This window comes from Henckelia pumila, chromosome 4 (genome assembly GCF_033568475.1).
Source record: "Henckelia pumila isolate YLH828 chromosome 4, ASM3356847v2, whole genome shotgun sequence".
NCBI lineage: Eukaryota > Viridiplantae > Streptophyta > Magnoliopsida > Lamiales > Gesneriaceae > Henckelia > Henckelia pumila.
In genome coordinates, this window is record NC_133123.1 from 23377159 (window position 1) to 23390563 (window position 13405).

Consider the following 13405-nt stretch of genomic DNA (forward strand, 5'->3'; position numbering starts at 1 on the left):
GCTGACGTCGGTGATGATGCCAGACCTATCCAGATCGGAACGTCCGATCCTCCAACGGAACGTCCGATCCCGATCGGAGCTTCCGATCTGTGCTTCGGAGCTTCCGATCCACTTCGGATAATTTTAGGCAAAATTTAGTAATTAGTTTCCTTAATTACCTTGATTAATTGCGGGTCACTACAGTAGATATATGTCCTCTAGCTCAACATGTCCAGCAATTGCAATCGTTGAAACTTTCACTTGCTCTCGTATGAGTTCTTCTGAAAGTTCTTTTAGATGGTGTTCTTTCCCTGCTTTGTGATGAGTTAGTTGCTGGGGATGCTCTTGTAGGTCCACTTATTCTGCCTGATCTATAGGATCTGGCCTTTTGTTTAGACCAAAATGTTCTTGGTTTTCAAGAACTTTTCATTCTTTTATTGTAGGGATTATTTTTAAATTTCTTCCTCTTAAATCCCTGTGATTTATTCCCTATAACTGTAGGGAGATCATTTTCTCTGCAACATAGAGAAATATGCTTATTAATACCCCTTATTTTCTTGTAATTCTTTTGTAATGCTGCTATATGGCACCATTCCGCCAATTTTCCTATAAAAAAGGAGGCGCGTCTTGCCAATGTATCAATATTACCTGGAACGTATTCTTTTATCAGCATTTCTCTCCAGGGGCTTGACATTTTTGCGAAAAATAGCTGAATGGCTACATTTTCTTCAACTCACGAATTCCATCTGTATTTGGTGAATAACATAATATATTCATCAACTAAACATATATCATGTAACTCGAGGCTATACAGAGCTTGAGTATATCTTCTATTTTTCTCTGTATCTTGATTATTGAAATAGTCTACCCCTATGAATTGTGCTTTAAAAAGGGTGGTCATTCTTCCTCCAATCTCGCTAAGTGATTCTCCTGCTAATATTGATTCCTTGGTTTCTGGCATGGTCATTTTCCAAGCTATCTTAACAGATCCCATTAGACTCATTTCCAGAAGTTTGATAAATCCTTCTTTATTGAGATCTAAAGTTCCTGCTGCTATTCTCATAGCTGATGTCCAATCATCTATGAAATCTTCTCTGTTTTTGAAGTCTAGAACATCCAGGTTTAACATAACCCCATAAGGATGTATCGGGTCTAAAACAGTTTTTTCATAAGGAGTTTGATGTATTGGTATATTACTCCTTCTAGATCTGGTTCCTGCTGGATGTGAATTTTCTCCAACATGAAACTCACTATGTGGTTCTTATGTTTTCACCACATCTAGGGGGATTCCCTATGGGTTGCTCACCCTAAGGAAAATTCATTTTTAGATCTACTACTTTGAGATTCGCAAAAGAATCCGCAAGATCTTGTATATCCTCGAGATTTAATCTTTTTAAAGTAGTCATCAGATAGTGTTTCCCTCTGATACTGATTTTATTAGATTAATCATCATTTCATCATCAGTTAAAGGTTTTTGAACCATTTTGGTTTTACCTTTCTGATGTAACAGAGGTTCGGTACTCAAACTGGAGTGGTAACCTTCCTCCCGTATTTCCCTTTCTAGAACTAGAAATGTGTTCTAGATTTATGATTTTGGTTTGAAGATCCTTTAGAGTTACAAGAATTTCTTCTTGTTTCTTAAGGATTTCTCCAATATGCCGAGGTATTTCATACAGATGATTGCTGTAATATTGTACCGTCTTTTGAATTTCTCTAAGATCTTCGGAGAGTTTAGAGAAATCTGGGGTAATTTCTAAAAATTGAGAGTTAGAAATCAACTTTCTTTATCTCTTCAGAATTGAGAACAATAATCACCACCTGTTGTAAGTAATCTATTGTGAATATATTAACTTGTTTATAAGATTTTTTATAAATAAAATCTTCTTGATTCAAACCTTCGTTTGAAGTCATATTTTATAAAAATTCTTCTCCTCAACAAAGAAAGGTATGATTTAACGAATAATATAAAGTCTGAATAAAATTACCTAGGCTATGATACCATTTTTTGAGCCCCAAGGAAATATTAATTATAATTGTTATAATAAGGGTATTATTGACAATTTTTAGTTTGAGGTACATATTAAGAAAACTATTTTTTAAATAAGGAACATAATTAGGAACGAATAAAGTGTCAGTATATTTTTGGAAAAGTTAGAAAACTTTGAGGACGTATTTGGGTTTTATCCCATTTATTTATAACAACAATAAAAAGTGTCACTATACGTAATTTATAATGTCAGTTTAAAATGTCATGTTAATTACTATTGTGACATATATAAACATTTGAAATGATATTTTATTAGTTTTACAATTACATATGTAGTTGTTACATATTAGTTTTAATGTTATATCAAGACCCAGAAAAATGTCATATCACAACATAATAAACTGTTTTCGCACAACAATTTCCGTAGATAGCAAATCAACATAAACATAAATAAAAATCTTCATAAAATCCAAAATACCGATACATGATTGTCATGTTGGTCTTTTCAACTTACAAACTCGTTACTTCTAAGTCTATCCACCAACAAAATACACAAAAAAATATTTAGTTTTAGTACTAACAACAAAGTGTTATAGAGCAAAATACAACAAACGGATCGTAGGGAATCTTCAACCAATACATATATTATCGTAAAAATCCAATGTTTATTTCTCGTGACCTAAAAATAAAATTTACATATTTACATAGGGTTGGGAAAAAATATCGAAATGTCGAAAATACCGTCATACCATACCGAAAAATTTACCGAATATACCGAAAAATCGATATACCAAAAATTTCGGTACGGTACGAATATACCAAATTTATTTATTTATTTTTTTAAATTTTTCACGGTATACCCAAAAAAAACTCAGTATACCGAAAAAATTTCGGTATACCGAGTTTTTTTTCGGTATACCGAATTTTTATTTTTATTTTCGGTACGATATTCGGTATAAAAATTCTCCATATCGAATTTTCGGTATGGTACCGATATGAAATTCTTCATACCGGTATGGTACGGTACAGTATACGGTATGAGAGTTTGATACGGTATACCGTACCGTACCCAGCCCTATATTTACATAAGTAAAATAAAAAAAATATTCAAAGTAAATAATAGATGGGTCAAATGATATATTGAATACAATATCAAATGGGAAACAAACCACCATTGTATCTATAAGCTAAATGAAGACGAAAAATCGTTGTTCCGGGCTAAATAAAGAGAGAAAAAAATTCATCTTGTTTTTCATGGCCTTCAACAAGAAAATCATTCTAACTTTCAGGCACAATTCAAGTGAAAATTAAATAGCTAATCTTCTTTGATGGACAAATGAAGAATCTACGACTTGAAAAATGATTATCATTAATTTTATTTCATTTCATAAAAAATTTGAAGGCCATGAAAACATATACTTCTTTCAAAAAAAGAGTAAAAAGAAAAAAAATGTACCACCAAATTCACAATATAATTTCCCACTTAACATTTCGAGAGACCGTCTACCAAATGCCAAAAATGTAACCAAATGCAAATATACATGTTTTTTCTTACATGTGTAAAGCTATAATTATCTAAACCTCTTAATAAAGTTAACCAAACTCATAAATTCTACCATCAAATACGATCGAGTAGCCGAGGAATTGCTACCAACTTAATTATGAAAATACTTAAAAGTACAAAAATCTAAACCTACATGGTTTTAACAAAAACAATTAAATATGAAATCCTAAATCAATAAAGAAAAAAATAGTTCAAAATAACTATTCGTCACCACAAACTTATATTGCAAGAAAGTAAACAATAACTTGTTATATATATACTTTTATGTACGATAGATAAAGATGTAAATAATATACCGAATCAAATCCAATTTTAATTTTTGGAGCCAAAAAAACTTGTAAGTTTCATGTTGTTTATATATAATATCTTGGATGTTGCCTCTCACGTGCATCCATGTTGAGCTGATTTAAAACTTTCTTTATACGGTAATTCAAGGTATTTTAGTCACCTATACGATTTTTTATTTCACCAAAATATGAAAAAATTAGTTATTATTATCAGTAAGAACTTACTTAACGTTTTCTCTATCTACCATATTACTAAGTTCATCTGCGTGATAGATTTAAACAAAGTTCAAAATATTCATAGAAATGAAAAATCGGTGTTTTCAACTTCCATGATTTTTGAATTTTTCTCTAAAAAATTTTAGCTCGGGTGGAGCTAAAATCTTGACTCTGTTATTGTTCGAGAAAATAGTGCATCCCTCGGTGCTTCTGATTCCAACTTCAACTATTTCACCCACCATCCACAGTCTCACTCTTGACACACCTCTTAGCACCTTAGAGTCTAGCTCCTCTGCCATGTCGCACACTTGCTTAACCAACCTCTCTAACTTCCACCACCTACCCTTGTGGGATGATTCTTACCACTTAGAGTTGGACCCGACCCTTGAGTCCATGAGTAGGTCACATTCTTCAGCATTGTCACTCTAATAACCCCTAATACAATTGCTTGTGTAAGAGATTTTCATCGACATCTGACATATCCTGTGGTTTCTTCCCCTCAAGTCACATATGCAAAATTTATGGTACAGATCTATATTCTCTAGAAAGAAAAATTGTTTCCATCAAATTTTCCAATTTCATGTGTCAAAACTTATTTTCTAATCATCACTTCAAATGCAACCTAACTCTCTCATACCAGTTGTTAGAATAAAGTCTCAATTTTAATTATCTAAACAAATAGAAATTGGCCATATAAAAAATTAACTAACACAATAATACACAAGATTTATAGTGGTTTACCCTCAGTATTAGAGTTACGTCGTCCACTTGCCACCGATTCAAATTTTTACTATATTGAACCAGCAAGAATACAAAAAGAATTTACAAGAGTTTGTAGGTCCTTTGAGAACTATTTTCATGCACTCACTGTTTATGATATTGATACATGCAATAATTGTTATTCACACATATAATATAAATAATATTAAGACTACAATGAATATATGTTTTTTTTGTTAAAATAACTTGATTCCACACATATATCAAACACTTGATATCATACCAATGATATTTTCCTGCTGAAATAGATTTTTATTTTTTTAACAAATAAGGGAAATGGTTTTAACGAGAAAAAACTGCAATTTTTGTCCTTTATGTTTGTCTATTTGCGATTTTGCTCCACTATGATTTCATATTTCAGTTTTTCCTCGTTAAAACCAAGTTGAAAAAGGGTGCGGGGAATTCGTGCACACCCGTACCCAAAACAACTCCGATTCCCTTGAAATTTTCAAGGTATGATCGTTTTCAAAATGCGAATCCAATGATATATAAAATGTTTCATAAAAAGCCTATCCAAACATAATAAAAACATGATATATATAAGGACCAGAATCAAAGTGATCAACTTACATGACTAATGTTACTATTGTTCCTTGGGTTACGTTTAGATGGGTGAATTGATTTGGAAGAGAAAATTTCATTTTGAAAGAGATAAGAAGGATGAATATGAAATGACTTCCAGCCATCTTGTATGTATTTCAAATTCATCATAATTAACATTATATTGACTTACATGGATTAGCAAGATGATGATCACCCAAAAAAAAATTCATCCAAAAAACCAAATGAATTTGAAATCCTTGAATTCAAATTTTTTCATTCGTGCTTGGAATATGGATTTAATTTGCGGTAATGAATTGAGGAATTAATGAATTATAAATTTACGATCTTATAGTATAAAATCGGGAAATTCTACATTGTTAAATTTGGATTGACAAATTTTAGATTTTTTTATTTGCGGAAATGAATTGAGGAATTAATGAATTTAATAACACTTGTCTTTGTTGTATTTTTAAACCACTACTATTATATAGAAATTGCTTAACTCGGTGTAGATTGCATTTGAAATTTATTAAAATTTTATCCATTCATCCAAACAAATAAAAAAAATATAAAATCCGTCAATCCAAATTTAACAATGTAGAATCTCTCGATTTTATAATATAAGATCGTAAATTTGTCAATTCTTAGAGGAGTCGAGGCACACATTGCCGCCAGTTGATATTCGACACATACAACTTTGTTCAATCTTATATCATAAACGGAGTCATATAATCAATACCGATTCAGTTACAGTCGTTTCCCAAGCCACAAATTGCTAAAACAAAAGCACTAGCCCATGTTAGCAAACCAATTTGGATCTTCTTTTGTTGGGCTATGTACAACATGCGATGCTGTGTATTTTCTACTACACTTTCTTCTATATCATCTCCTACACTTTCTTCTATATTTTTTCCTGCACATTTAAATTTAGTAAATTAATATTTTGTATTTTCTACTACTCCAATTAACTAATATATCGTTTTATCTTCTTGCCTTTATTATAATTAATAATACCTAGTATTTATGGTCTGTGGAAATATTGAGATATAATAAAAATGGTTTCTTTAAATAATTTTATTTTCTTAAAAAATATTTATTCTATAACAATATATATGATTTTAAATAAATATTATATTATACGTATATACATTCATAATAAAAAGGTTAAAAGATTAAAAAAAAATTAAACGAACCATGTGATTGTGGAAATTGAATTTTTCAATTTTTTTATTAAAATTTCAATCAATTAAAAGTTTTGGGGAAAAAAAAATCTTCATACATAAAATTTCAATTTCTTTTTGAAGTATTGTAATATCAGATTTCTTCTATATTATCACCGCCCATTTTATGCATATCAACACCAATTAAATTATTTTAAATGAAACACAAAATCTTTTATTTTTTAGGGGAGTGTTGGTCTATATGTTTGTTTTAGTATATTCTTCTTGATCTTCCGTTACTGAAACGTTCATATAAAAAAATCCTAATTCTGTCGCTACATGTATACATATATATCAGTAGGGGTGATCAAAATTTTTAAAAAACCACCCGAACTGACCGCACCACACCGTATCGCACCGTTGTATCTCATTTTTTAAAAACAATAACCGCGTTTAGAAAGAAAAGAAAACCGCCCCGCCCCCACGGTGCGGTTATAATATTTGGCCAAAATCGCACCGCCCCACACCGACATGTACAATTTTATTTAGCTAGGGTTATATTTATTAACTAGTATTACATACACAAAAGATTTCTTACTTATGCCACCTCCACTCTCTCAACTCTCCTTCATTTTTCCCCCTTTTTCTCTCTTGTTATTTTGTCGCTTGATTGTTTTTTTATATAGTTTTATTTTGTTTATTATAGTTTTAATTCATTGTTCAAAATTAGTTCAATTTTTTCATTTTGCTTATCATCCAAAAAAACTGCGATCCGACCGCCACCGCTTAAAACCGCCCAAAACCGCAAAACCGATTTTACATGCAAAATCGCAATTAAAAAAATAAAGTATATTCGAACCGCAAGTGGCAATTCGGTTTGAATTTCTTCGAAAAAATCGCAAAACCGCACCATGATCACTGATATCACAAGACATTGAAATTTGATGGAAAATAATTTTTTTACGTTTAAATTAAGAAGTAGAAATATTGGTATCCATAATTAAATAGTATTATAATATTTTATTATATTATAATTATTTTCCAAGTTTAGGTATTAAATTAGTTTTTGATATCTTAAATTTTAAATAATCTTTTTAATTTTCTATTATGAATTTATATAGTTATAAACATATGTATTTAAAATCATATACATTACTATTAGTGTAAATAGGTTTTAATAAAAATAAAATTTATAACTTCAAAAAAAATTTTATTTAAAGCAACAATTTTTATTATATGTCAATGTTTCCATAAATACTTACCATTATTGTCTTATAATAAAGACAAGAAGCGAAAGATATATATTGGAATTATTAATTTGAGTAATAGAAAATATAAAATACCAATTTTCGAATTTGAAAAGTTGCAGATGAATTGAGGATCTTGTATAAGATAAGGGATATGCATAAATTGATTTGTAGTCTAGAAGGTCATTTCAAAATACACATTTGAAAAGGAAAATAAATAAAGCAGAGAAGATAAGTGGGGACAATTTGAAATATAACCCTCTGTTACTATTTATTTAGATTTTTGACATTCTTAATATTTTATTTTGTAAAGTAACCTTCTAAATGAGTTTTAATTTAATATATATCCAAACTACCTTTTATGCTATTTAATTTTAATTAGATTAATCACCCAAAATCCCTAATTTTCCCTCCTCAGATTTGTTTGCTGTCGTGCTATTCATCGTCTTCTTCCTGACCTTCTTTCTTTCTTTTTTATTTTTAATTAATTTTCTACTCTCAAAATTTTGCTACCTTCCACTTCTCTACACCCAGGACAAAAAAACAACATTCCAAATCATCAACTCGGTGCAACCATTTTACGTATGTTTTTTTATATTTTTGTTATTTTTTCTATTTATTTAATTTTTATTCCTTTGTTTTTGTTTGTTAATCGTTAATTTTGGTGGCTAATTTTTTTATAATTTTGTGAATACCGACAGCATAATAAAATAAGGAATTAATGATGCAAAGAAATTGTGAAAAAAAGTGAAGTGTTTGGCAAATCGGTATAAGGTAGAGGTGTTCACGGTTCGGATAACCGCCCGATTCGAACCGAAAATTCGGTTCGATTTTTGGTTTTCGGATCGGATTTTCGGTTCGGTTCGATTTTTTTTCGCGGTTAACCGAACCGAACCGAAAAACCGTTTTTTTTTTTGCTTTTTTTTTTTGTTTTTTTTGTTTTTGATTTTGAATTTTTTTACCAATTAATTAATATGTACATCAATATTGTGTGCCCATAAAATTAATTTTATTGAAAAACTGAAAGAACAAAAGTCATCATTCGTTCTTTTAAAAAAACATAATTGGTTTAATTACTTATCTAATTATTCAAACATACTTGAATTGTGGATTCAACTTGAAAAATATATTGATTTATATATTTTAAAAAATATTGATTTTTGAAATAGAAATAATTAAAAATTAATGAAGTTATTTTATTATATATACACATATTTTCATTATATATTACATTATTTTTATAAATTCATAAATTATTATTATTGAAATTAAAAACGTTAGCAATTTTTTTGTTCTAAGTGTAGTTATTTTCAAATATATTTTTCGAAGTATTAAATCAAAAATATTTGATTTAACCATTAATTTTTTCCAAAAAATTATTCGAATAACTAAAAAAATTTAGTTTTTTTTTAAAAAAATTTATTTTAATTTTTTTTTTCAAAAAACCGATTTTTAGAGAAAAAAAAATTTTATCAAAAAAAAAACCGAAAAACCGAAATAATTTCGGTTAAAAACCGAACCGAACCGCCCAATTCGGTTCGGTTTTTGGTTTGGCTTTTCGGAGAACCGAAATTTCGGTTCGGTTCGGTCCAAATCGCCCGAATGAACACCCCTAGTATAAGGTAATATGTCATTAAATTAAGAAGGTTACTAAAATAAAATATTTTTCAAATTTTGGGTAGAATGATTTAAGTAATTAAATCTAATATTTTAAATTGTCATGAGAAGTTCAAAAATCTAATACATAGTAACGAGAGTCATGTTTAAAAAGGGCGAAATAGTAAAAATAAAGTAATAAAAAATGAGAGGTTATTTTTCTAAGTGACACTCAACTGGAGGTTAATTACTTAAATAAATCCAAGATAAGTGATACATTGCATGCGGAGTTTGAGGGCGAGATTAAATGGCTAGCTGGTTAATATCTGAAATTGGATGGCCTGGTCAACAAGTATTGACTTCGGATCCACGTTTAATTTGGAAAGAATTAAATTTCTATTTAACTACGTATATTTATTTCTATATAAATATAAATTAAGAATTGTATTGATTTTTTTAAAATCCATCCATTCAGAAGTGCGTATCGAATGATTAGGGGTGGAGCTAAGCCCTTGGATCAAGGGAGGGCCCACATGATAACATATGGGTCCCACATGTTTTCATGTGGGCCCTATTGATTCAAGGGCTATGCTGCACTTGAAGAAGAACTCCAAGTGCAGCATAGTCTTACCCGATGTTTAGGATGATTTCGTACAATAAGTACAAGATATAATCATATAATTTCCTTTTATAATTTATATAATATGGTATAGGTATTGATAAATTAATTTTATTTTTTTTTACTTTTATGATGGATTGTTTTGCATCGTTTTTTCCTTCTTCTTCTTTTTTTTTATTTTTATTATTGGTTTTGTGTTTTTAATCCATCGAAAAACTGTGCATTTTTGCAAGATATTATTATTTTGTACTATGAGGAAATATTTTTATAGATCAGTGGTCATTAATCATTTATGGCTTTCTTTATGTCCATGAAAAACTCTTGCTCTTTTCTTGTATGTATATAGTCTAGGTGTTGTTAATTACATTTACATTAACATACTCGGCTTCTTATTTGGGAGAGGAATATTTTGGCCATGGAAAGCATCAATCAACTGAATGATTCAAAGGTTTTCTGTTTCATTCTTTTTTTTTTTTTGGATTAATCGAAATTGTATAGATTTTGTTTTTTCTATGATTTTGTTCTTTAATCTCAGCAGGGAAAAACACTTGCTACTAATTTTGGTATATTTATATGAATTTTCATATTTATACTTATTAACTACTATTAATCCAAATCTATCCTTATTAAATATCATTAATTTTATATATTATTAATTAATTTTCTCATAACTTGGTCGATTTTTTTTTATTTTAAAATAAAAATCACGTTTTTACAATTAATTTTTCATATCACAAAATATAATATTTTAAAATAAAAACAATATATATACACCTAATATGTGGGCAAAGACGCTAGTATAAATAAAACTCAATATTAATATAAAATATTCACTATCAATTTTAGGATTGTTATTTGTTACTGTTGTTGACTTCTTGTAGAGCATTAATCGATCGACATGGAGAAGAAGAGTGGGGTAATATTAATTATATTTCTACTTAATGTCATAGATATATTATTTAATTGCTAAAATTAAAAACTAAACATAATGCCCATAACTTATAGCATATTTGACACAAAATTGCTAAGTTTGGACTCAAAAAACAAAAAAAAAACAATAAACATAAGACTGACAAGTAACCAAATTATATGCTCCAGAAAACAAATTACACTTAAGATCATTTTTCGGGCAAATCGCAGTCGTTCTTTGCTGGTTTGGCTGCATCAGGAGTCCTAACTTCTGGTTTGCGGCTAGTTACAAAGGCTGCTTTTGATAGAACAAATCACGGGCTTCGCAAGGGTGTGAGTAAGTTCTTTATATATCTATAACTCAATATTTTCTCGTCTATTACTTTTTCATAATCCCAAATTCATTTAATTATTATTACCATTGCTGTAGTGTTATTTCTTTCAATCTCAATATGCATAGAGTTTCTATGTGTTATTGTATACTCTTTTCTCTTTGGGAAACTACCTATCGTGCAATACTTCCGGCGAAAGGCGGCATCGGAGGGATGCAGCACTGTCTTTGCTGATCTTGCTGCTGCAGGCATCAGCACCCCTACCAGCCAGGTGCATGACATGCCTTTAATTAGGACATATATCTTAAGAATCCTATTAATTTGTATCGTTTGTGCGCAGGATTATTCTAGAGAAGATCGACTAAGCAACAAGCAGTTGTTGATTAGGAACGTCGATTACGCGGTTGGACTCTTCCTAACAAATGCCCTCACGCTGTCTATTTTCCCTGGATTCTTGTATGAGAACACCGGTAGTACACACAAGTTGGGATCTTGGTTAGTCATTATAATAATTATATTAATACATACATGCATGTATCTGCATGCAACCACCATGGACAACTACGCGAGCAACAACTGACGTGACACCTTATACATCCAATGAGTGATTGTCACGTCAGCTGTTGATCACATATATATATATATATATATATATATATATATATATATATATAATTCTAATACATTGCACGAAGGCTTTTTTGAGACACATAATCGTGTGTGAAGTGACATGATTTCCAGTGTCTCGAAAAAGTTGGTGCATTAATTATCTAAAGATGTTCATATAAACATCTGACCCGGGCCCATGATATATATTCATACCCTCGAGATATGTAAGTAAACAAATAATATTAACCCTAATTTGAGGTACGTGTAGGTATGCAATCGTTCTTGTAGCAGTATATAACATTTGGAATCTCATATCGAGATATATTCCTCTCATCCGATGGCTGAAACTAGAATCGCGAATCGGCATTATGGCGGCCACCTTGTCGCGCTTCGCCCTTATTCCTGCGTTCTACTTCACTGCCAAGTATGGAGGGCAGGGATGGATGATATTTCTAGTTTCATTCCTTGGATTGACAAATGGATATTTGACTATTTGTATACTATCGATGGCTCCGAAAGGATTCCGAGTAAGTCGAAGAACTTGATCGATGCATGCATGGTATCAATAAATTTATAGCCATGTATATATATATATATATATATATAACATGGATGGAACTTTGAATGAATTTGCAGGCACCGGAGCAGAATGCATTGGGGAATTTGTTGGTGTTGTTCATTCTAAGTGGAATATTGTCTGGTGTTGCATTGGACTGGCTGTGGACTATAACGTAATATATAGGACGCTTAATTATATTTAATTTGGTCTCGTTGCCTCTTAGATTTTCATCATCTACTTAAGTTAATAAATTGGTTTCTTTTGTATGTTTGACTTCTTTTTTTTTTTTTTTTTCTTTTATGCTTATACATTGATGTTTTTATGACCTAAGTTATTAGAGTAATGCTACATATACAACGAAATTTGTACATCAATTTGTACAACACAAAAATTCAATACAAAAATTTCATTTATCAAAATCTCATGATAAATTGAATGCAAAATATCGCGATATAATAGCAAAATCTCATGATTTATTTGTTGTAATCGTTATACACAATATTTATGGTACCTCTAACATTATTCAAGTTTTATTATCTTATGTATGTTGATTTGCCGCAACGAAGATTATGTTGATCGATAGATTAGATTTTTATGTCTTAATTGTTTTTTATTATTATTATTATTATTATTATTATTATTATTATTATTATTTTCGGAGTGTCGATGACCTGAGACATTGATTCGAAATCTTTCACTTCAAATCCTTGGATACAAAATGCAGCCAGCTTAAAGAAGTTAAATAATTATTTAGATATAAGAAATTTTTTTATGAGATTGTTTTAGAGTCAATTTTGTAAGATGAGTTTCTTCTCCAATTTGAACCGTGAATAATAATTATTTTTTATACCAAAAATATTATTTATGGTTTTGAGTCGATCCACCTTGTGAAAAAATATTTTGGGGACAACGTTCATGAAGAGATAACGCTCAGACCATCTCCAGCAGCTGACATTAAAATAATGCCACATTTTACACTATTATAATGCAATTCATACTTCATCTCCAGCAGTTTTCA

General features: G+C 29.9%; 1 protein-coding gene across 1 annotated transcript; it reads left to right on the forward strand.

Moving 5' to 3' along the window:
* Positions 1-10876: 10876 nt before the first annotated feature.
* LOC140860669 (equilibrative nucleotide transporter 3-like) lies at positions 10877-12563 on the forward strand. Its single transcript, XM_073263675.1, has 6 exons — positions 10877-10894; positions 11119-11224; positions 11318-11490; positions 11560-11714; positions 12097-12355; positions 12465-12563. The coding sequence occupies exons 1-6, from the start codon at positions 10877-10879 to the stop codon at positions 12561-12563; spliced, it is 810 nt and encodes a 269-aa protein (XP_073119776.1).
* The last annotated feature ends 842 nt before the right edge of the window (positions 12564-13405 follow it).